The sequence below is a fragment of the Scyliorhinus torazame genome, chromosome 15 (assembly GCF_047496885.1).
Source record: "Scyliorhinus torazame isolate Kashiwa2021f chromosome 15, sScyTor2.1, whole genome shotgun sequence".
In the NCBI taxonomy this organism is placed as follows: Eukaryota; Metazoa; Chordata; class Chondrichthyes; order Carcharhiniformes; family Scyliorhinidae; genus Scyliorhinus; species Scyliorhinus torazame.
This window is the reverse complement of record NC_092721.1, coordinates 98,141,605-98,167,319: the sequence shown is the minus strand read 5'-3', so window position 1 is coordinate 98,167,319 and position 25,715 is coordinate 98,141,605. Positions and strand designations below refer to the sequence as shown.

Genomic DNA, 25,715 nt, shown 5'->3' with positions numbered 1-25,715 from the left:
TGGGAATTGAACTGATATGGACACTAGGACTTTGGTGTTGTGATTGGGGGAGGGGGCTATGTTTTGTTGTTGGGGCCTATTAATTTCTTTGTATATAAGTTACCGTTAAAGTTTAATGTTGTTTGGGGTGCGTTTCTGTGGTGTGGGTTGCTTGTCTCCTCTTCGAGGGTGGTTTTGAGATGCTAGAGGGTGCACAGGTGAATTGAGGGGAGGAGAGTGGCAGTTTCGGGATGAGTTAGGGGGTGGGGGAGTTCCGACACGTGAGGTAGATGGTTTGGGTGTGGGTGTTTGTTTTTAGTTCCTTTATTATGGATGCAGGAGGTGGGGGGGGGCGGGGCGCATCTCACTAGCCAACTCTAGTTGGCGAGAACAGGAGCGAGGTAGGGAGGGCTGAGTTCGGCCGAACCTGGATAAGCAGTTTTCGGCTTACCTAGAAAGTGTGAATGGGTGGGGGGGGGGGGGGGGGGGGGGGGGGGGGGGGGGATTGAAAAGGGGAGTTGTTTCAAGAGGAAGTGGTTGGGGGGCTTCTGGGATGGGGGAGGGGTACCTGGCTGACGGTGACTGGAAGTAATTCTTGATCCCATTCCTGGGGAGGGGCTGGGAGCCACCTTGGGTGGCCTCTGGTTTTAGGGATCGGTGGGGGATAGAATTATCCCTTGTAGTGAATATGGCTAATATGGAGGGGTGGGGGAGGGAGGGTGAGAGGCCCTTCACCCACTTGAAGAGCTTGAGCACGATGTGGTGCTGCTGCAGGAGATCCATTTGCAGTTGAAAGACCAGGTAAGGCTTCATCCAGGCTAGGTTAGTCAGATGTTTCACTCAGCCTTTGATAGAAGGGCCCAGGGAGTAGCGATACTGATTAACAAGAGAGTGCGGTTTCAGATGGAGAAGGTGGTAGAGGATCGGGGGGCAGATATGTGATAGTTACTGGTACTTTGGAGGTCGGTGTTGTTGGTTAGTGTGCCCCCAATTGGGAAGATGTAGGGTTAATGAAGAAGATGTTAGTGGCCATCCCCGATATGGCGTATGTTAGTTGATTCTGGGGGTGGGGGGGGCATGAATGTGGTATTGAACCCTAGAGTGGATTGGTCTAAGCCAAGGTCTTTGGCCCTGTTGGGGGGGTTGCAAAGGTGTTGGTGGAGTTTATGAAGAAGGGGGGGGGCAGGAGTAGACCCATGGAGATTTCTAAATCCGGTACACAATGTGTACTCTTGAATCAATTTTTTCATCATGTGGAGGTCATTGTTGGCGGGGTAAGTAGGATGGAATATTCGGCAATCGTCATTCTCCACACCTGGTGGAAGTGGTATTAGAGAGGAGCCGACACGGCGGCCGACACGGCGGGCATGGGGTCCTGTGTAAAGATGGCGAGGGCGATAGATGAGTATGTGGAGTTTAATAAAATGAGGAGGTCTCACCGTCGGTGCTGGGGGAGGCTTTGAAAGCAGTGGTGAGATAATCTCGCACAAGATGCAGGTTGAGAAGGAGGCAAGGGAGGAGCTGTAAAATGAAATTTTGGAGGTTATTGGCAACTATTCAGATGATCCCACACCAGAGCTTTTGTCCAGCAGGAAGGTACTGCAGGCACAGTTCGATCTGTTGTCCACAGGCAATGCGGTGCGCCAGCTGAGGCGGACAAAAGGAGCAATGTATGAATATGGGGAGAAGGCCAGCTATTTGTTGGCAGGCCAGCTTAGGCAGCAGGAGGCCTCCCGGGAGATTGGTCAGATACGAGAGGAGAGTGGGGGTTGGTGTCCACTCCGGAAGAGGTGAATAGGACATTTGAGAAGTTTTATCAAGAGCTGTACAGGTTGGAGCCGCCGGGGGATGAGTCGAATATGGTGAAGTTTTTGGAGGGATTGGAGTGCCCTATGGTGGAGGAGGATAAGGAGGGGTTGGAGGGGCCACTTGGGATTGAAGAGGTTTGCACGGCCATAGGGAAAATGCAGACAGGCAAGGCACCAGGGCCAGATAGGTTTCCGGTGGAATTTTATCATAAGTTTGCGGACCGGCTGGTACCGCTGTTGGTGGAGATGTTTGAGGATGCGGTAGCAGGGAGGGCACTCCTGGAGATGATGAGGCAGGCTTCCATTTTGCTTCTATTGTAGAAAGATAAGGACCCGGGAGAGTTTGGGTCATACCGGCCAATATCTCTACTAAATGTGGACGCCAAGATTCTTGCTAAGGTGCTGGAGGAGTGTCTTCCGCAGGTGGTTGGTGAGGACCAGATAGGGTTTGTAAAGAGTAAGTGGTTTTCCTCGAAGGTGCGGCTTTTTTTGAATGTGGGGAAGGGGGAAGCAGGAGGTTATTGTGGCTCTGGTTGCGGAGAAGGCTTTTGATAGGGTGGAGTGTAGCTACCTGTTCACGGTGTTGGACCATTTTGGGATAGGGCCCAAGTTTGAGTCGTCGGTTAAGTTGCTTTGTACGGAGCCCAAGGCGAGTGTCTGTATTAACGGTCTGAATTTGGGATATTTTGAATTGTATGGCGGAATGAGGCCAGCGTGCCCTATGGCCCCTCTCTTGTTTGCGTTGGTGATAGAGCCATTGGCCATCGTGCTGAGGCAGTCAGATAAGTGGAGAGGAATAGTGAGGAGGGGAGGGTGGAGCATATGCCAATGACCTTCTTTTGTATATCTTGGACCCAGTCCCCAGGATGGGGATATAGTGGGGCTGCTGACTCGATTTGGGGCTTTCTCGCAAAACAAACTGAACTTGGAGACGAGCAAGTGCTTTTCGGTTTCTCCGCCGGAGCATGGTGCGGATTTGGCGATTGCCGTTTTGTGTGGTGACCTCCCACTTTAGGTACCTGAGTGTGCAGGTGGCTCGAGTTCAATTTCTGTAAATTGAACTTCACAAGCCTGGTGGGTAGAGTCAAGGCAGAGGTGGGATAGCTTCCTTCTGTCGTTGGCTGGCCGGGTTCAATAGGTAAAGATGAATATTTTACCATGGTTTGTATTTTTATTCCAATGCCTGCTGCTGTTTTTTGCCAAAGGTTTTTTTTCAGGGAGTGGAGGGGTTGATCATGTTGATTTTTTGGGTAGCCAGAATCCGGAAAACGGTGCTTCAGAGGTGTCGGCAGTCACATGGGTTGGCTCTGCCGAATTTGATTCATTACAACTGGGCGGTGAATAGCGAGAAGGTGGTGGGATGGTACGAGGACCAAATGGAAATTTGGGTTAAGATGGAGGCGGATTCATGCAAGGGGTCAAGATTGCGGGCGATGGTGGCGGCGCCACTCCCATTCTCCCCAGGAAGATACTTGGGTAATTCGGTGGTGGTAACGAACCTGAAGATTTGAATGCAGTTTCATCAGCATTTTAAGTTAGGGGCTGTGTCGAAGATGGCGCCGATCTGTGCAAATCACCTGTTTGAACCTGCTAGGTCAGATGCAAGGCTACCGGGCTGGGAGGACAAAGGTCATAGGTGATGTGTTAGGCAGGTAGGTTCGATGTGGACTGCACTCGATGCAGAGAAGCTAGAAACAGACGTCTAACACTGGAGAAGATCCAACACTGTTTTATTTAACGATAGAACTGATATACATATTCAGCTGTGGGTCGACACTATACTGAACTGACTGGAGACCTTGTAGTAGCCTGACCAGACTTACTAGCTACCGCATGGTGTTTGCACTTGCTAGCTCGTGGTCTTTGACTGTCTCAGTAGCTGGGTCACGAGAGAGTGGGAAACCTAGTGCCCTCTGGCTTTATAGTGGTGGTGTCCTGTCTGGTGATTGGCTGCACTGTGTTGTGTGCTTACTGGTCATCCTGTGTGCCAATCACTGCTTGTCTGCATCTCATTATATACATGAGTGGATATTATGACATCTCCCTTTTCTTTTAGACAAATAACTACTAAGGTGTGCGTATATATATATATATATGCCTGACTATATACAAAATGTGTCTAAATGAACGTATATACATAGGAATGTGTTGATGGTGCAAATACATGGCAAACAAAACAATATTTACAGAGGTTAAAACGATGAAGTCACAAAATGTACAAAAGTTCAGTCTACAGATTCAGTGTTTATGGTGGGCGACGAATTCTTGTCGATCGCCGCAGAGGTGGCTCAGGAGCCGCCTGCACGTGGATAGGCGGGATCGCTGCCATCGCGGTGGTCGCATGGGCCGGCAGGATTGCTGGTAGATCGGTGGCCTCGTGACAGGGTACGTCCGGAGAAAGCATCGTAGGCGGCGGGGCACTTCGGTCAGGTAGCGGGCATGGAACTCTTCGCGGTGCCCGTCTGTTGCGCCGTAGCAGGGATCACTGGCTGCTGAGCGGTGGAGCAGATCTGCAAAGGGCTGCGTAGTGGCCAAGCTTGCCACACTGTTGACACCGGCATCCTTTTGCTGGACATTGCCGCTTTAAATGGGCAGAGCCACAATTCGGACACGTCATGACGCCGCGTCAGCACGTTTCGTGCGCCATCGCGCATGCACTGTAGATGTACGCACCTGCACAGTCGGGTTGTCGGGGTCATCATCCACTCGGTCGTGGCGCGCATGCGCAAGGACCCGGGAAAAGCACGCGAAACGGCCACTCTCCTCGATGCTCAGGCTCTGCATTTGTGCAATGGCCTGCCCCCGTTCCGCCTCGTGGGAGGCCGGCTTTGCAGTTTCTGCCGCCTGATGTGTGAGTAATGATTTTTAGCATGCTCATGGACAACGCACGTCTCGATAGCGACAGAGAGGGTCAACTGTTTGACTTTCAGGAGCTGCTGCAGAAGGGAGTCCGAGTGGACCCCAAAAACGATCTGATCCTGGATCATGGAATCAGCCGTCGAGTCATAGTTACATGACTGCGCTAGGATGCGGAGATGGGTCACAAAGGACTGAAAAGGTTCATCCTTACCCTGAAGCCTCTGTTGGAAAACGTAACGTTCAAAGCTCTCATTCACCTCAGTGTCGCAGTGGCTGTCAAACTTCAGCAGGACTGTTTTGAATTTTGTTTTGTCTTCGCCGTCAGTGAACGTGAGTGAGTTGTAGATGTGGATGGCGTGGTCCCCGCGGTGGAGAGAAATAGCGCGATCTTCCTGGCATCCGATGCTGCTTCGAGGTCGGAGGCCTCGATGTACAAGAGGAACTTTTGCTTGAAGATTTTCCAATTGGCGCCGAGGTTGCCGGAGATGTGGAGCTGCGGAGGAGGCTGGATGTTTTCCATTTCACCGGATGGCTGCTTGCTGGTCAATGCTGATTCACTCAAGGTAGGTCCGTCAAGATCAGTATCACTCTGGTACCATGATTGTTAGGCAGGTAGGTTCGATGTGGACTGCACTCGATGCAGGGAAGCGCGAAACAGATGTCGAACACTGGAGAAGATTTTATTCAACGATAGAACTGATATACATATTCAGCTGTGGGTCGACACTATACTGAACTGACTGAAGACCTTGTAGAAGACTGACCAGACTTACTAGCTACCGCATGGTGTTTGCACTTGCTAGCTCGTGGACTCTGTCTCAGTAGTTGGGCCCCGAGAGAGTGGGAAACCTAGTGCCCTCTGGCTTTATAGTGGTAGTGTCCTGTCTGGTGATTGGCTGCACTGTGTTGTGTGCTTACTGGTCATCCTGTGTGTCAATCACTGCCTGTCTGCATCTCATTATATACATGAGTGGATATTATGACAGTAGGAATGAGGGATTTGTTTCTGGAGTGGCGAGTCACGAGCTTGGAGGAGTTGGCGGAAAAGTATGGGATCCCACGGACTAAAACGTTCCGGTTACATGGAGGTAACATATAAAAACCAGACAGAACTAGTACAAATAAAACATTTTGTACTTTTGTTTTATTTTGCGAGGAAGATCTTCCGTCGTTCCCGCCGCCCTCCTCGCTGTTAGAGAGAGTGCTATCGGTGGTGGACATGGAGGAAGGGGGGCACCGCGGGGATATACGGGAGGATTCTGGAGGAAAACCACTGGAGGGGGTTGAGGCTAAGTGGAGGAGGAGTTGAGAATGGCACTGGAGGCGGGGATGTGGTGTGAAGTGTTGCACAGGGTGAACGTGACAACTTCTTTTACGAGATTAGGGTTGATTCAATTAGAGGTGCTGCATAGGGCACATTTAATGAGAATGAGGGTTGTTTGAGGGAGCAGAGGACAAGTGTGAGTGGTGTGGGAGGGGCCCGGCCAATCATGTTCACATATTCTGGTCTTGCCCTGAGCTGGGAAGGTTTTGGGGCTCGTTCTTCAGCACCATGTTGGGCAATCTTGCAAATAGATTTGGGGCCCAATCCCCTGGGGACCATATTTGGGGGATCTGACCTGCTGGAGCTGCAGAACGGGATGGGGGCGGATGGTTCAGTCTTCGCTCACTGATTGCTCACAGGCGGATCCTGTTGGGATGGAGGTCAGCTTCTCCCCCCGTGCTTCAGTATGGCTGGGGGACTTAATGGAATTCCTACACCTTGAAAAATTTAAGTTTACCTTGAGAGGGGCGATCGAGGGGTTATATAAAAAATGGCACCCGTTCATTCTGTATTTCAAAGAGTTGGTCATCGTCAGCTGCTAGGGATAGGGGGGAGGTTGGGGAGTAGGGTTTTGGGTGAGGGTAGTTTGCGGTGCGGGGGGGGCTGTTGTGGGTGTTTTATTTATACTAGTTCTGTCTGGTTTTTTATGTAAAAAATGTTAAAAACGTAATAAAAATATTGCAAAAAAAATCATTCACAACTGGACGTGGCAGGATGGCAGAGCTTAGATCTATCCATTGGTTGTGGAATTACTTAACTCTGTCTATTACTTGCTTCTTATACTGTTTGCCACACAGATAGTCCAGTGTTGTAGCTTCACCAGGTCGACGCATCATTTTTCGTTACGCCTGGTGTTGCTCCTGGCATGCCCTCCTGTACTCTTCATTGAACCAGGGCCGATTTCCTGCTTTGGTGGTAATGGTAGCTTGGCGAATATGTTGGACCATGAGGTTACAGATGTGGTTGAATACATTTCTGCAGCTGCTGACGGCCCACGGCACTTCAGGGATGCCCAATCTTGAGATGCTAGACCTGTTCAAAATCTGTCCCAAAATCTGTCCCATTTATCACTGCGGTAGTGCCATACAGAATGGAGAGTATTCTCAATGTGAAGATAGACTTTGTCACGACAAGGCCCGTGTGATGATCACTCCTACCAATACTGTCAAGAACAGGTGCATCTGCAGCAGGAAGGTTGCTGAGGATGAGGTTGAGTAAGTTTTTCCCTCTTGTTGTTTCCCTCACACCTGCCGCAGTCCCAGTCTAGCAGCTATGTCCTTTAGTCAGCTCTGTCTGTAGTGGTATTCCCAAGCCTCTCTTTTTGATGGTCATTCAAGTTCTCCACCTTAAGTACATTTTGCGCCCTTGCCACCCTCAGTGCTTCCTCCAAGTGACGTTCAATGTGGAGGAATACTGATTAATCAGCTGAGGAGGTCAGCATATTTCCAAGCCTATATGTGACCAGGTGCCATGAGACTTCATGGGATCCAGAGACATGGTGAAGACTCCCAGGGCCTTATGACTGTATATCACTATGCTGCCACCTCTGCTGGGTATGTCTTGTCTCACTGACAGAACAAACCCAGGAATGATGATGGTGGTGTGTGGGGTATGATTCCATGAGTATGACAGGTCTTCCAATATTGGCACAAGTCCCCAGATGTTAGTAAGGAGGACTTTGCAAGGCGACGGCTGGGTTTGCTGTTGTCCTTTCCAGTGCCTGATAGTCCATCTGGTTTCATTCCTTTGTGTTTTCTTTGTAGCGGTTGAATACAATGATTGCAGATTTCCTTCCCTAAAGGACAATTAGTGAACCAGATGGATTTTTACAACAATCGATAATGGTTTCATGGTCATCGTTAGACCTTTACTTCCAGATGTTTTATTGAGTAAAATTTTCTGCCGTGGTGGGATTTTAACCCGGGATTATCCTGGCTCCCTGGATTACCAGTGCGGTGACAATACCCCTATATCACCACCTCCCTTGAGGAATAAAAATAACTTGTTCATCCTTTACAGCTAATGAAATGAATTTGAATTGTAGTCACTGTTATGATGTAGGGGAAAGTGGCAGCCAAATTCATCACACTTAGCTCCACAAACACCAATGAGATGAACAAGCTGATAATCTGTTGAAATGGTGATGGTTAAGGACACACTGAGAATAAATACTCCTGTTCTTAAAATCATTCCCAATATACTCCCTGAGAGGACAGACAGAATTCCATTTAACGCCTCATTCAAATGATAGCACCTCCAACAATGGAAGCCTTGAATCCACCACTTGGAGGCAAGGGTGCAACCACTCCACCAAAGATTAGAGGCTGAAGTTTCCACTTCACGCACTACGTGCAGTGGTGGGCGTGAAAATCTGTCTTTTCCCACCGGCCGCATTGGCAGGTTTTCACGTGGGATTGGGAACCGCAGAGCTCATTATTTATAACACACACAGGAAACATGCCGTATCGCTGGCGGGCAGCCTCCGCTTCACCCACCACATAATGGCCTCACCACTGCCTTGCCCGGGCTGCCATATTTAAAGCCCACAGGCGCACAGCAAAGAGGTGATCCCAGAACCAAAGAAGACTGCTGCCCCGAAGATTAGTGACACCTCCCTTGACTACCTCTGGAAGCAGCTGTGGTCCACCACAATGCCCTCGACCCCTGCTCTGACCACAGGTTTGTCAAACTCATCAATCCAGCTTGGGAGGCAATGACAAAAGTGGTGAATACCAACTTGCAAAAGAGGTCCACCATCCAGTACAGAAAGAACATGGATGAGCTCATCTGTACCGCCAGGGTAATACCATCATTTTGTCACTGTGGACTCACCAGCCCATCACACATTCATATTGATCTCACACTCTGGCACCTCAAGGAACATCACTGCTCACTCTCACTCACACCTTCATAATTATCTGAGGCTTATATCCTCTCAAACCCGTGTCCTCATCACGACAATGGTTCCACTCACCACACACACACACATGCCAGGCATCATTATCATCTGCCTTGGCATTCATCCAGCTCACTCTCTCCATCTGTCTCACTGCAGTTCAAGCTCGCATGATGAGAGTTCTCAGGCTGAGGGAGGAGAGTCTGACATCAAGATCCTCCATCCCTATGAGGAGTATGCCATCACACTGGCAGGAGAGGAAGTGGGCAGCAAAAACCCAAGTGAGGATCCTGCACCAGCGTATCCCACAGACAACACCATGAGCGCTTTGTCCTCTTTCCAAGTCCTCTGCCATACAGTAATTTTCTCTACTCTCGTTCATTGGTGTATCTGGAATGCAAGCCAGGTCCTCAGCTCCAATGCAAGAAGGCATGGTAGCACAGTGGTTAGCAATGCTGTCTCAAAGCACCAGGGGCCTGGGTTCGATTCTGACCTTGGGTGACTGTGTGGAGTTTGAATATTCTTCCTGTGTCTGCGTGGGTTTCCTCCGGGCACTCTCGTTCCCTCCCACAGTCCAAGAATGTGCTGGTTAGGTAGATTGGCTATGCTAAATTGCCTCTAGGTGGGGTTATGGGGATAGGGTGGGGGTTTGGGCCAAGATAGGGTGCTCTTTCAGAGGGTCAGTGCCAACTCGATGGGCAGAATGGCCTCCTTCCGCACTGCGGGGATTCTATGATTCTATGACACCTCGGATGAGGAAATTGAACTAAGCAGCCTTTGAAGACCCATCACAGCGTTCACCCATATCCTCCGCCGGCACAGAGACACAACCCTCGGTGAGATCTAGACGAGAGCAGGCTTGAGGTTACAATCTGGTGAGCACAGCACACAATCTGGTCAACGCAAATCGTCGATGCTCTGCGGACTGCTGGCGCCCATGTTTCTGCTGAATCAGAGTCAAATGATGAGCCTCTGGATTCAATCACAATTCAGTTGCATGAGCTGCAGTGATTGTTAAGCGAACATCAGAAAAGGATGTCAGCTGCACCCCTCATACTGCAGTGCACAATGGAGGAGACGGCCTGTCATCAGCCCAAGGTGATAGCGCTGGCATGCCAATGCCACCGAGTTCAACATTGGCAGATTGGCAGCCACCATAGAGACCTTGCTTCAGGACATCAGTCCTGCACTGCTGCAGGAGCAGCACTCCCTCACTGTAGCCCTAGGTAGCATCCATCAGTGGCGACAAGAGATGGTGCCGCCCTGGACATAATTTTAGGTAACAAAGACGGGCAAGTGGTTGAAGTATCAGTGGGGGAACATTTTGCAGACAGCGATCGTAACTCCGTTAGATTCAAGGGGCGTCATTCTCCGACCCCCCAGAGGGTCGGAGAATGGCCGTTGGCCGCCGTGAATCCCGCCCCCGCCGGTTGCCGAAGTCTCCGAAGGGAGAAAAGTCGGCGGGGCGTTAATGTCGCCGCTGCCGCGGAGAATGTCACGGGTCTGCGCAAGGCAGCCGATTTTCGGCCTGCCGATATTCTCCCTTCCGGATGGGCCAAAGTCCCGTCGACGTGATGACCGTTCACGTCGATGTAAATCAAACCTCCTTTTCATCGGCGTGACCCTGTGCTCCAGGTTCACGCTGACCAGCGTGGAGGTGAGTGACGGCCTGGGGGGTTGGCTCTGGGCAGGCGATGGCGTGGCCGCAGTCTGAATGCGTGAGGAGAGGTGTGTCTCGGGTTGTGTGTGTGTGTGTGCTGCGGGGGGGGGTGGTTAGAGTAGGCTGGGCTCCGGGGGAGTGCCGGGAGGGGGTCCGTGCCGGGGAGGGGGATGGGGGGTCCGTGCCGGGGTGGAGGTTGGGGGGGGGATCCGTACCGGAGTGGAGGTAGGGGGGGGGGGTCCGTGCTGGGGTGGAGGTTGGGGGGGGGGTCCGTGCCAGGGTGGAGGTTGGGGGGGGGGTCCGTGCTGGGGAGGGGGATGGGGGGTCCGTGCCAGGGTGGAGGTTGGGGGGGGGGTCCGTGCCGGGGAGGGGGATGGGGGGGTCCGTGCTGGGGAGGGGGATGGGGGGGTCCGTGCCGGGGTGGAGGTTGGGGGGGGGGGTCCGTGCCGGGGAGGGGGATGGGTGGGGGGGTCCGTGCTGGGGAGGGGGATGGGGGGGGGGTCCGTCCCGGGGTGGAGGCTGGGGGGGGTCCCTGCCGGGGTGGAGGTTGGGGGAGGGTTCCGTGCCGGGGAGGGGGATGGGAGGGGGGTCCGTGCCGGGGAGGGGGATGGGGGGTTCCGTGCCGGGGTGGAGGTTGGGGGGGGGGGGGGTCCGTGCCGGGGTGGAGGTTGGGGGGGGGTCCGTGCCGGGGAGGGGGATGGGGGGGGGTCTGTGCCGGGGAGGGAGATGGGGGGTCCGTGCCGGGGTGGAGGTTGGGGGGGGATCCGTGCCGGGGTGGAGGTTGGGGGGGGGTCCGTGCCGGGGTGGAGGTTGGGGGGGGGTCCGTGCCGGGGTGGAGGTTGGGGGGGGTCCGTGCTGGGGAGGGGGATGGGAGGGTCCATGCCGTGGTGGAGGTTGGGGGGGGGTCCGTGCCGGGGAGGGGGATGGGGGGGGTCCGTGCTGGGGAGGGGGATGGGGGGGTCCGTGCCGGGGTGGAGGTTGGGGGGGGTCCGTGCCGGGGAGGGGGCTGGGGGTTGTCCTTGCTGGGGAGGGGGATGGGGGGTCCGTGCCGGGGTGGAGGTTGGGGGGGGGGGTCCGTGCCGGTGAGGGGGATGGGGGGGGTCCGTGCTGGGGAGGGGGATGGGGGGGTCCGTGCCGGGTGGAGGTTGGGGGGGGGTCCGTGCCGGGGAGGGGGATGGGGGGGGGTCCGTGCTGGGGAGGGGGATGGGGGGGTCCGTGCCGGGGTGGAGGTTGGGGGGGAATGGGGGGGTCCGTGCCGGGGTGGAGGTTGGGGGGGGTGTCCGTGCCGGGGTGGAGGTTGGGGGGGGGTCCGTGCCGGGGTGGAGGTTGGGGGGGGGTCCGTGCCGGGGTGGAGGTTGGGGGGGTCCGTGCTGGGGAGGGGGATGGGGGGGTCCATGCCGGGGTGGAGGTTGGGGGGGGGTCCGTGCCGGGGAGGGGGATGGGGGGTCCGTGCTGGGGGGGTTCGTGCCGGGGTGGAGGTTGGGGGGGGTCCGTGCCGGGGAGGGGGATAGGGGTTGTCCTTGCTGGGGAGGGGGATGGGGGGGTCCGTGCCGCGGTGGAGGCTGGGGGGGGGGTCCCTGCCGGGGTGGAGGTTGGGGGAGGGGTCCGTGCCGGGGAGGGGGATGGGAGGGGGGTCCGTGCCGGGGAGGGGGATGGGGGGTTCCGTGCCGGGGTGGAGGTTGGGGGGGGGGGGTCCGTGCCGGGGTGGAGGTTGGGGGGGGGTCCGTGCCGGGGAGGGGGATGGGGGGGGGGGGTCTGTGCCGGGGAGGGAGATGGGGGGTCCGTGCCGGGGTGGAGGTTGGGGGGGATCCGTGCCGGGGTGGAGGTTGGGGGGGGGGGGTCCGTGCCGGGGTGGAGGTTGGGGGGGGTCCGTGCCGGGGTGGAGGTTGGGGGGGGGGTCCGTGCTGGGGAGGGGGATGGGGGGGTCCATGCCGGGGTGGAGGTTGGGGGGGGGTCCGTGCCGGGGAGGGGGATGGGGGGGGGGTCCGTGCTGGGGAGGGGGATGGGGGGGTCCGTGCCGGGGTGGAGGTTGGGGGGGGGGTCCGTGCCGGGGAGGGGGCTGGGGGTTGTCCTTGCTGGGGAGGGGGATGGGGGGTCCGTGCCGGGGTGGAGGTTGGGGGGGGGTCCGTGCCGGTGAGGGGGATGGGGGGGGTCCGTGCTGGGGAGGGGGATGGGGGGGTCCGTGCCGGGGTGGAGGTTGGGGGGGGGGGTCCGGGCCGGGGAGGGGGATGGGGGGGGGTCCGTGCTGGGGAGGGGGATGGGGGGGTCCGTGCCGGGGTGGAGGTTGGGGGGGAATGGGGGGGTCCGTGCCGGGGTGGAGGTTGGGGGGGGTGTCCGTGCCGGGGTGGAGGTTGGGGGGGGGTCCGTGCCGGGGTGGAGGTTGGGGGGGTCCGTGCGGGGTGGAGGTTGGGGGGGTCCGTGCTGGGGAGGGGGATGGGGGGGTCCATGCCGGGGTGGAGGTTGGGGGGGGGGGGTCCGTGCCGGGGAGGGGGATGGGGGGGGTCCGTGCTGGGGAGGGGGATGGGGGGGTCCGTGCCGGGGTGGAGGTTGGGGGGGGTCCGTGCCGGGGAGGGGGATGGGGGTTGTCCTTGCTGGGGAGGGGGATGGGGGGGTCCGTGCCGGGGTGGAGGTTGGGGGGGGGGTCCGTGCCGGTGAGGGGGATGGGGGCGGTCCGTGCTGGGGAGGGGGATGGGGGGGACCGTGCCGGGGTGGAGGTTGGGGGGGGGGGTCCGTGCCGGGGAGGGGGATGGGGGGGGGGGGGTCCGTGCTGGGGAGGGGGATGGGGGGGTCCGTGCCGGGGTGGAGGTTGGGGGTGAATGGGGGGGTCCGTGCCGGGGTGGAGGTTGCGGGGGGGGTCCGTGCCGGGTAGGGGGATGGGGGGGGTCCGTGCTGGGGAGGGGGATGGGGGGGTCCGTGCCGGGTTGGAGGTTGGGGGGGATGGGGGGGTCCGTGCCGGGGTGGAGGTTGGGGGGGTGTCCGTGCCAGGGAGGGGGATGGGGGGGGGGGGGGGGGGGAGTCCGTGCCGGGGAGGGGGATGGGAGGGCAAGTGAGTTGGTCCACCTGGCCAGGTGCCAGCCTCCAACAGTTGGACCCATGCGGTCCATGCCACCTGGCTGGGGGGAGGAGGGGATATGGGCAATGATGACATGTCGTCGTTCCCCTCCCCCCACCAGGCCGTCATGTTTTCAGATCATCCAGCGATGTTGGCCGCCGTGGCGGCAGCCGCTCATGTCTATGTTGCCCTGGATAAGGAGGAGGAGGAGGAGGAGGAGGAGGAGGAGGAGGAGGAGGAGGAGGAGGAGGAGGAGCGTGCCAGAGAGGCGGCGCAGGCTGCTGCAGAGGGGCAGGCGCCCAGGCTGGAGGGACACCTGACCCACAGGACGAGGAGGGGGAGGAGGACGTCGCGGCCCCACGGCAACGGAGGCACCCGAGGGCGCCCCGTGAGTACCGGCCCAGGCAGTCATACCAGGACCTCACGGACCGGGAGTGCAGGAGGAGACTCCGGATGAGCCGGGAAACTGTGGCACACATCTGCCACCTGCTGGCACACCTGTCACCGCGTGGCACTGGCGGGGGACACCCTCTCCCCGTGTCCGTCAAGGTTACGATGGCCCTGAACTTTTATGCAACGGGGTCATTCCAGGCACCGAATGGGGACCTGTCCGGCATATCGCAGACATCGGTGCACCGGTGCATCCGGGCAGTTACAGATGCCCTATATGCCATGGCGCACCGCTACATCCACTTCCCCGTGGACCGGGCCAGCCAAGATGCCCGGGCCGTGGGCTTCTCTGCCGTGGCCGGGTTCCCCATGGTCCAGGGCACGATTGATGGGATGCACGTCGCCGTGCGGCCACCTGCAGATAACAGGGCCGTGTTCACTAATAGGAAGGGGACCTATTCGATGAACATACAGGTGGTCTGCGACCACCGCATGATGATCCTGCACGTCTGCGCCCGTCACCCAGGCAGTGTACACGACTCATTCGTGTTGTCGCGGTCATCCATCCGCGGCATGTACGAGGGACGCCATCCCCGGCTGAGGGGCTGGTTGCTGGGTGACAGGGGCTACCCATTGCGATCGTGGCTGATGACGCCTATACGGAGGCCACGCAATGAGGCGGAGAACCGCTACAATGATGCCCATGTAGCGACAAGGGGAGTGATAGAGAGGTGCTTAGGCGTGCTGAAGATGCGTTTCTGGTGCCTGGACCTCTCTGGGGCGCCCTCCAGTATCGGTCAGATAGTGTCGGCCGCATCATTGTGGTGTGCTGCGTCCTGCACAACATAGCCCAGCAGAGGGGCGATGTGCCGCAGGCAGAGGAGGGCGGAGTGGAGGAGCAGCAGGAAGAGGCGCAGTCCTCCCCAGATGAGGGGGATGGGGGTAATGGTCAGGGCAGACGGGGTAGACACAGGTGGGTGGCTGTCCACCATTACCGGCTGGCCCAGCGGGCACGGGACAGACTGATAGACGCCCGCTTCACTGACTAGATGGGCGTGGGAATCGGGTAGTATGGCCACAGACCGCACACCATGGCAACAGCCGACCACCCACACCCCCCACCAATCCACCCACCCAGCACCCTCACCCCCCTCCCCAACCCCACCCACCCCACCTGCATGCACACCACCCCCCCTCATTGCCGATCCACCTGCGGCACAACGGGGCGGGCTCACACAGTTGCGGGTGGACGCGTGTCTATCGCAGGCCATGGAGGATGATGACAACCCGCCCTGCGGTGAGCTCCTCGCTCTACATCGTTGGACTATGTCTGACCCATGGCCACAGTACCACCATCCACCCGGACCATCCCTGCATGCGGCTGTGACACTGCAGCGCACGGTCCCGTCCTCTGCCCGGGGGATGTTGATGGCGACCCAGGGGGAAGGGGGCAGACTCACCTGGGGCTGAGGTAAGACCACCTCTCACACACACACTTGCGCTCAACGTACATGACACCCCCGCACACTTTGGACAGAGCACAAAGGCAGCTTCTGTAGGTGTAACATTGACTTATGGGGGAGGGGGGATATGGGGGAGGGGGGATATGGGGGAGGGGGGGATATGGGGGAGGGGGCATATGGGGGAGGGGGGATATGGGGAGGGGGGATATTGGGGAGGGGGGATATTGGGGTGGGGGGGATATTGGGGTGGGGGGGATATGGGGGAGGGGGGATATGGGGGAGGGGGATATGGGGGAGGGGGGTATGGGGGAGGGGGGATATGGGGGAGGGGGGATATGGGGGTGGGGGGGATATGGGGGAGGGGGATATGGGGGAGGGGGGATATGGGGAGGGGGGATATGGGGAGGGGGATATGGGGGAGGGGGGATATGGGGGAGGGGGGATATGGGGGAGGGGGGATATGGGGGAGGGGGTTATGTGGGAGGGGGGATATGGGGAGGGGGATATGGGAGAGGGGGGGATATGAGGGAGGGGGGATATGGGGGAGGGGGGATATGGGGGATATGGGGGAGGGGGATATGGGGGATATGGGGGAGGGGGGATATGGGGGAGGGGGGATATGGGGGAGGGGGGATATGGGGGAGGGGGGATATGGGGAGGCTCACCCTGCCTGCTCTGACGAGGTCGTTCACCTTCTTGTGGCACTGGGTGCCTGTCCGTGGTGTCAGGGCCACAGCGGTGACAGCCTCTGCCACTTCCCTCCACAGACGCCGGCTGTGGCGTGGGGCAACTCTGCGGCCGTGCCCGGGATACAGGGCGTCCATCCTCTGCTCCACCGCGTCCAGGAGCGCCTTCACATCGCGTGACTCGAACCTCGGGGCTGAGCGGCGGCCAGCCATCCAGTCGGGTGTTGCGGTCGGGTGTTCCGGTCGGGTGGTGGGGAGCAGCGCGGCCTTATGAGCCGTCACGCCGTGCGGCGCGTATGACGCTGCACGGCGTGAACCACGGCACAAGCGCGGATCCCGTTACGTCGCTGCTAGCCCATTTCGGGCCAGAGACTATCGACCCATTTTTCCGACGTGACGCAAGTCGGATTTGCGCCGTTTTTTGCGCCGATCGGCAGACTTTCCGCCGATAACGGAGAATTTTGCCCAAGATTGTTATGCAAAAGGACAACAATGGGCCCAAAATCAAAGTTTTAAACTGGGGGAAGGCCGATTTTAATAAGATATGATTTGGCCAGAGTGGACTGGGAGCGGACATTTTTAGGTATATCTGTGGCAGAACAGTTGGACGCATTCAGGAAAGAAATATAGAGAGTGCAGGGCCAACATGTTCCAATCAAGAAAATGGGGAGGATCAATAAATCCAGTGAACCCTAGATGTCAAGATATATACAGCATTGGATAAAGAGAAAAAGGGAGGCTTATGGCAGATGTCAAATGCTCAGAACCCCTCGATCCATAGAGGGCGCGATTATCCGGCCTCATTGCACTCTTGTCGAGCGAAATGAGGCTGGTGAACAGCGGGAGAGGCATAAAATGAGAAGCGTGTTTGTGATGCGATCAGGTGAAATCGGGATTCTGCCATAGCGTGGCGAGAAACTATCACCACTTAAGTCCTATTTCCATGGAATTAACATGACTCACTCCACATCCCACGGCCTCCAGTGATCCAGCAGCCTCCCCAGAAAGTGTTCATGCTGGCGCCGATTAGTACTCCATTTGAAAAACGTGAACTTGGCGAATGGGCTACTGCGGGACGCTGAGAAGGTGAGCAGCCATCTTCACTCTCAGGCAATGAGACCAGGGGCACTAGGTGGGAGGGCAACCGGGGAGGGCGGGTGCAGCCCCAGTTTGGAATGGGTCGCCATGGGGGGGGGGGGGGGTGGCTGTGGGGCAGTGGGGACATGCACGAGTCCACTATGCCAACCCTTGGACCGAGTGTTCCCATACTGGGGGCAACTCTCGTCCCTGTCTGTCTGCCCCAGCGACCACCCATAACTCCCATTTACCGCAGAGGCCTCTGGCCGTGCAGCTGAAGGCTATTGTCAATAGGGAATCGGCAATCATGGTTAAATGAGTACTTCACACATCCCAAGTGGATTCCTGTGGGTGGACGGGCCATGTAGCATGTGCAGCTCATTGCCTAGCATCCCAGTCACACCTTGATGCCTGGACACTGTGCCTGAACACTGCAGGAGGCAACACCACAGATGCAGCGGCTAACCTTCGATCACCAGTGGATGGGTCCCAGCCTATATCTATGATATCTTCACTAATGCTGCCGATGTCCTACACCAGAGTCGCCACTGCAGTCACCACATTAGTAGTGTTGATTCAAAGCCACATATTTCCAGTCTGGGCCCATGTCTGCGGCCGGGTGTGCATGGGCAGGGTGAGTCGGGTGGGGTGGGTCATGTCTTGTTGGATGGGGCATGGGATTGGTGGTCGGCCCACATCGCAGAATAAAGAGCCTGAGGCATCATACTGGTTATGGTGAGGGTAATTTAATGTTCCTCATACAAATATAAACCACTGGCCCACTCTCCTGATGGTGCCGCCCCACTATCCCCACCCTCCCTCACTTGTCTGCCCATACCCCCACAATACCCCTCCCCCTCCAATCCCACTCCTTACTCCCACCTACCCATGCCCCATCAGTGCCCTCAGTGATCCTCAATGTGCTTGGTCCTCCTAGCTCTACCGCTACATCTAGGTATGTGCTCAGGTGCGCATCTGAGGTGGAGGCAGCCAGCTGCTTATCACATCCAGTGGTCCTCGATGCCCCCTGGCTGGCATCGTCTGTGGGCTCTGGGGTCAGAAGCACTTGTTGGCGGCACATGCACAGCCGCACCACCCTGTTCCGGGTACTGGCTGCGAGGCACAACCTCATTAGAGGGGTGGAACTCTGGGTAGCTGGTGGCCACCGTTGCCAGTCTATAGGATGAGTCCGGGTTGCAACCCAGCTACTCCCGGTTGGTCCCCATAGGGCCCTGGGATTCACCTCGGGACGGAGGGGCATCTGGCTCGGGCCCTGGCTGCCCTTGCGTCACCTGGCACTGCCAGCCCTGGCTGCTCCCCAATGTCTGCACCATGATGTTGACGCTCTCGGCGATGCTCCTCAGTGATTGGTCCATACTCTGCAGTGACTCAGCAATGCCGACCTGCGACTGGGTCAGGCTCCGCAGCGCCTCGGCCATTCTGATCTGGGAGCGGGACATGTCCTGCAGCGCCTCATGAAGGCCGGCCTGGTACTGGGTCACGTCCCCCAACGAGTCGGACATTCTGCCAAGGCCCTCAGCCATGGCCGTCACCGACTGCGCTATATGTATGATATCTTCACTAATAGTGCCGACGTCCTACACCAGACTCTCCACTGCAGTCACCACATTAGTAGTGTTGATTCAAAGCCACATATTTCTGGTCTGGGCCATCTCTCAGCAGTCATGGGGGAGATTCTCCTGCAGAGACACAGAGAGGCCATCGTTGGCCACAAGCATGGTTCACAGTGGTGTTGGGGGGACCAGGGGAGGACGGGATGGGGGTGTGGGAGGGTGTGAAAGGAGGGGTGCGAAGGGTGGGCTGGGGGGGCAGATGGAGGATTCGGAGCACTGGTCACGTTGGGTGGGAGGAAGGTTTTGGAGGGGAGGAGGGCATGGTGTCACCACAACTGCCCATTGTAGATTGTTGACCGTCTTGCAGTCAGTCCTGCTGATCACGCTGCCCGAGCTGACTGCCACTGCCACTTTGTCCCGGGCTGCACTGGCTGCCCTGTGGCTCAGCTTCTGGGACCTTCTGGGTACAGGACATCCCTCCTGGCCTTCACCGCATCCAGGAGCTTCGCCAGGTCTGCATCTCTAAACCTTGGGACCGCTCGTCTCGGCGCCAAGTCTGCGATCTGAGTGAGGTTGGTTCTTCTGCTTTAGTGCTGCTCAACCTTGTTAGTGGGGAGGGGCTGGCGAGCGCTGTCCTGGCAAATCAGCCGGCGGGCCTTTGTTTGCAGCATGAAGCCCGTGAGGCCTCGTTAAGTGGACCGTTTAACGTTGAATGGCGTTGCCGGCCTCGCCGGGCTGAGCGCCGGGAAGCTCGCGGCAATTCCCGCTCGCTACCACACTTCGAAATCTTTCTGAGATTCACGCCCATAGAATGTGTAAGAGGGAACTTAAAAAGGAAATTAGGAGAGCAAAAACGGGACATGAAAGGATACTGGCAGGTAAAGTAAAGGAAAATACTAAGTTGTTTCACAAGTAAGCTAAGGGTAAAAGAATAACTAGGCGTGTTAAGGACCACAATGGTAATTTGTGTGTGGAGCCAGAGGAAGGGTTCTAAATGAATACTTTGTGTCAGTGAGGACAATGTGGATATAGAAATCAGGCAGAAGCACTGTGATAAAATTAAAGAAATTCACAGGTAGAGAGGATGTTCTGAGTGGTCAGGTAGGCATAAAAGTAGATCAATCTCCAGGGCCAGATGAAATGTATCCCAGGTTGTTGAGTGAGGCAAGGGAGGAAATAGCAGGAGCACTAGCAATAGTTTTCAATTCCTGTGTGGCCACAGGAGAGGTGCCAGAGGACTGGAGAGCCAATGTGGTATCATTGTTCAAGAATTCAAGAAGGGAGGACGGGATAATCCAGTAAACTACAGGCCAGTCAGTCTAACCTCAGTGGTGGAGAAACTATTGGAAGCAATTCTGAGAGATAGATTTAATCTGCATTTGCAGAGGCAAGGATTAATCAGGAACAGTCAGCATGGTTTTGTTAAGGGGTGGCCATGTCTGACCAACTTGCTTTGACTTTCTCGAGGAGTTGACTAGGTGTGTAGATAAGGGCAATGCATTTGACATAGTCTATTTGGACTTCAGCAAGGCTTTTGATAAGGTCCCACATGGGAGACTGATAGTGAAGATAAGAGCCCATGGAATCCAAGGAAATTTGGCAAATTGGATCCAAAATTAGCTGAGTGGCAGGAAGCAGAGGGTGATGATCGAGGGGTGTTAATCTGACTGGAAACCTGTGTCCAGGGAGGTCCCAAAGGGATCAGTGTCCCTTGCTGTTCCTGGTTTATATCAGTGAATTAGACTTGAATGTAGGAGGGTTGATCAATAAATTTGTGGATGATATGAAAATTAGCGGGGTGCTGAATAGTGAGGAAGATAGCTTTTAATTACAGGATAATATAGATGGGCTGGTCAGATGGGCTAATCAGTGGCAAATGGAATTCAATCCGGGTAAGTGTGAGGTGATTCACTTGGGCAGGGCAAACAAAGCAAGGGAAGACATGATAAATGGCAGGGCTCTGGGAAGCACCGAGGATCAGAGAAACCTTGCTGTGCAAGTACACTGCTTCCTTAAAGTAGCAGAACAGCTGGTTAAAGTGGTTAAGAAGGCATATGGTGTACTTGCCTTTGTTAGCTGAGGCTTAGAGTTTAAGAGCAGGGAGGTTATGCTGGAACTGTATAAACCGTTGGTTCAGCCACAGCTATGGTTTTGTGTGCAATTCTAGAAGCCACATTATAGGAGGGATGTGAAAGCACTAGAAAGGGTGCAGAGTAGATTCATCAGAAAATTGCCTGGGCTGGAGAGTTTTAGTTATGAAGCGAGATTGGATAAACTGGGATTGTTTTCTTTGGAGCTGAGGAGACTGAGGAGGGACATTATTGAGATGTATAAAATTATGAGGGGCATAGAAGTGCAAATAGGAAGAAACTTTATGATCAAGAGGCATAGAAGTTTAGAAGGGATGTGAGGAAAAACCTTTTCACCCAGAGGATGGTGGGAGTCTGGAACTCGCTGCCTGAAAGGGTGGCGGAAGCAGGGACCTCAGAACATTTAAGAAGGATTTAGGAGGGCTATGAGCCAAGTGCTAGAAAATGGGATTATAATAGTTAGGTGTTGTTTTTGACCGGTGCAGATGGGAGGGGCCAAAGGGCCTTTTCTGTGGTGTACACCTCTATGACACTGCCCCTTCCTTAGGGAGGGGTTTAACTTAGGGCAAAATTCTGCATTTGGGAAACTATGGGCTGGATTCTCACCTTCGGCGGCTAAGTGCCGGCTGGAACAGAGAATTTGCGGGAGTTCTACGACGAAAAAATCGTCGCCAACCCACCTCATTCAGGGACGGAGTGAGGGGCTAGCAGCGGCGCCAGGTGAAACTCCCGGTTCCCACACCAAAAACGGCCAGAGAATAGCCGGGTCCCTGGCAGTGCATGTGCACGGCGATGACCTGCAGAGGTTGCGCCGTACAAAATGGAGCCGGCCATGCGTGGACCCGACCCGCCATCCGCAACCCCACTGGCCACCCCCCACCAGTCCCCCCAGCCCTTGTGGAAGCCCTCCCCAGCCAGCAGCACGGATTCCAGCCGAGTGTGGCGGCGCTGGACACAATCCGCAGCCACCACACTGGGTTCCCAACCGCTGAGACCACATGTGTCCCGCTTGGTCGGCAACTCGACCCATCGGGGGCGGAGCATCGCGGGAGGGTCGGCCGATGACGCGCCAACTCCGTTGCACCATTTCAGAAGGGCGGTGCATGGCTGACAGACGTCAAACCGGTGCCGGCCCCGATTTAGGCATCAGAGTGGATTCTCCGCCCGATCGCCAATTACGATATCGTTGTCGGGCGACAGAGAATCCTGTCCTATGTTCTCCTGCTGGAGGAGCATTGCAACCGAATTACGTCTCCCTTGGGATGCAAATTTATGCATGGCGAGGAATTCCTGAGGAAAACCTGCAATCGGCCTGCCCGCTTGGAATGGCAGCTCTATAGCGAAGTCCTGGGCTGTCCAGTTACCCCACTGCACCGCAGAACAGCCCCCACCCCCAGATTGCCTCGGTGCCTCCCCTTGCCCCAAGTACAGGGGTGACCTGATCTGCCCCCCGTGGGACTTGCAAATAGGGAGACCCACCCAAGGACCTCATTAATAGGGAAACCACCCATAGACCTTTCTATAGGGAGATCACCCAGGGACTCCCGAACTAGATGGACTCCCCAGAAAAACTATCTCACAAATGGACCCCCCACAAGGAGCCCCTGACTAAAGGGACCCCTCAACTAAAAGGCCCACCACAGGGACCCCTCACTGGGCCCCCAGAAAATAGACCCCTGTCTGGAAGTCAGAGAAGGGGCAGTGAAACAAATTACAGCTGCTTGCTCGTTCCGCAGAAGGCATCACGGTGGCACAGTGGTTAGCACTGCTCCCTCACAACTCCAGGGTGCCGGGTTCAATGCCAGCCTCGGTCACTGTCTGTGCAGACTTTCTCCACGTGTCTGCGTGGGTTTCCACTGGGTGCTCCAGTTTCCTCCCACAGTCCAAAGATGTGCAGCTTAGGTGGATTAGCCATGCTAAATTGCCCCTTCGTGTCCAAAAGGTTAGGTGGAGTTACTGATTTACGGGGATGGGGTGGAGGCATGGGCTTAAGCGGGGTGCTCTTTCCAAGGTCCGGTGCAGATTCGGGCTGAATGGCCTCCTTTTGCACTGTAAATTCTATGATCTAATAGAACAGCTGTGACCTGTGTTGCAACCTATCAAATTCATTTATTTTAAGTAGTGGGCTGTGATTGACAGCTTCAACAAACCAACTGAAACCTCGACTCATTCATCTCCCTTCATGGATGAGTGGGTCTAAGTGCTGTTACCCCAATGTTTACAAACATCAACCAAAACAAAGAGCGGTAAGTGCATTGCAATCACACAGTAGAGGAGGGGTAGGCAGGTGATGCAATGTGTGGGTGGATGGGCTTTGGGGGCAACTCCCTCAGGAGTTATCACCTTGTCCCACCGCGTGGTCAATGGACCTCGATCCTGGCACCAGCGGGGGGTGGGGGGGTTCAGAACATTACGTTCGGTTCAGTGCTGATTCTCCGTCCCATCGGGCAATGCACTTTGGGCGTCCCAGGATGGAGAAACCAGCCCATAGGAATCATGGATGCTTCTGTGAAGCCTTGCGCAAACGGTGCAGGATTTGCTTTTTGTGGTTGCACACCACTGCACATTTAGCGAGTGGATACCCGTCCTATTGATGTACTGCAGTACTTGCTGCCAGGGAGATCATAGAGCCACATGAGTACAATTGATGGCACCCTGCACCTGTTGAGCTCAGATGCAGCTGCGAAACCCACTGTCCTGCCTTGCTTGATCTCTCACAAATTTAACCTCTTGCATTTAATTTTGGGCCTTTGCAAGTCCTGGAGAATGTGTCATATGTTAGCTGCCAGATCCTGGGCATGTGGAGGTCTCAACAACACCGTCACTCGCTCATCTACAGAAAAGACATGTCCTGTACAACCTGGGTCTTGTAAGCTGCCTATGAATGACATCTGCAGGAGCCTCAACCTTAGTATGTAGATGGCCCCTGCTGCCCCTTGCTCTTGTGGGTGAAACTCCTGTCATTTGCACATCTGTCACTGCTTTTGTCACCTTATCCTCCTTCTCACCGGACTACATACAATAATGGTGAAGGCAATCAATGTAGCATCAATCCTCCTGATGGCCTTCTCTCTGCAGCATTCATGAGAGAAGGCTATGAATCAGCATGAGGCTCCAAAGGCCCTACTTCTTCCCAGGCCCTACGTCTTCCTCACTGGAGGATAAAGGGCTTGGTAACAGCGCAGGTAAATAATTGCCCCTGAAATCAGGCCCTGCGCTGGGTGCACTTCAACATTACCCTTCCCCCTACCTTTGGATGTGGTCACTAGGTTCTTTAGCATTAGGTGTTATTTCAAGAGATGAGATTATTTGGGGGTGGGGGACGTTGCAGGGGCTGTCAATTCTCATGGGTGTACCTGCTGGTGGAAAAACTGTAACCAGTGTGTGAAGCAGGTCAAATAAGCCAATAGCTTATGACTCCCTTCCTGCTCAGGGGAATTTCAAGGCTGTGGCCAAGAGATTAATACAAGGTGATCGATTAGTGCCACTTATTGGTATTAATCTTGCATGAGTGCCCTTCATTGGTACCTGTCCTGATTCCTGTCATTGTGAATGGTGGTGCTGAGATCTCAGTGCCAAACCTGCTTGGCCCCTCCCCTGTCTCGAGTTTGGAAATCCCTCCTAAAGTAATTTCCCTGTCTTCATTACCTCCCAAATCATATACTTAAAACCTCGACTCCATTGTGAGCACAAATATGTCTATGGTCCTGGGTGGACCCTGACCCACCTCTTTTGAGGCCTCTGACACTATGTGATTTAGAAACCCTCCCTGCTTTTCCCACACACCCGCAGTACCCCAGTCATGTAAGAGTTCTCCCTTCTCCCAGTGAAGCTCCATATCATGCTACAGCCCGAATCCTGAATGCCCATTGCCTAAGTTGGGGTCTCACACTATTTTCCATTCCTACCCGCCATGATGCCCACCATGGAGAGGTGTGGAAAATTCCTCCTTAGGTATGAAAGGGTGAATCTGATTGTGCTCCAAGCATTAGAACTAATATAGTTTATATTTTGTTTTGCCAACTGCAGCATATATGAACAATGGCTACGGAGACACACGCCTCTTCAGACAATCTTTCCAGCAACTAACGCACCGATAGGCCACAACCGTGACTATTACATGGTGCCTTTCATTCCAAACTACAGAAATATTGATTTTTTTATTTCAACAAGAGACCTTGGATATGATTATGACTATTTGGTTGAATCGGGTAAGATGCAGTTCCTTCAATATTTCTTGATATGAACAAATTATTTTCTGTGAGATTAAAATAGTATGTTTAAACTATCAAATTAATGTGATTCAGTATACCCTTGGAAAAAAAAGACGTTCTTGGATTTACTCACATATCTCTATGCCCAGGTGCTTTATACCAATTCATTATTTTTGAAATGGAGTCATCGTTGTTTCCTCGGCAAATGGGGTTGTCAATATTGCACACAGTAAACCCCCGCAAACTGCAATGAGGTGAATGATCGGTCAATCTGTTCAGTTGGTTAAGGAGCAAACATTAGCCAGGAGAATTTCCCTACCTTGACTGAATTGATGTCTGATGTCCATGTGAGGGAACAGTTAGAACCCAGGTTTAATGCCCCATGTGAAAGATAAAAGGGTGGAAATGGAGGTGAAAGGGCGCGTATAATTGCACTGCTGGGCATCCTGCCCACAGCCATTTTCTGCATGCCAGATCAGGCCCACAAAGTTTGTTTAGATAATTAAAATGCCAATTAAGGCCAAATATGACCAATCAGAGACTGAGTAGAATTTACAATGGGCTATGTAGCTGCATGTAAGTGCCATCCTGGTGGAGGGCCTTCTACCAACAGGCAGAACCGATACCCAGTCGACAGCCAATA

At 55.4% G+C, this 25,715-nt stretch overlaps 1 protein-coding gene across 1 annotated transcript in view; it reads left to right on the top strand.

Moving 5' to 3' along the window:
• Window positions 1-25,715, top strand: part of tyr (tyrosinase) — a 122,513-nt gene that overhangs the window by 94,433 nt on the left and 2,365 nt on the right. The window contains 1 exon segment of the mRNA XM_072475909.1: window positions 24,888-25,069. Within this exon segment, the coding sequence (XP_072332010.1) occupies window positions 24,888-25,069 (182 nt within the window).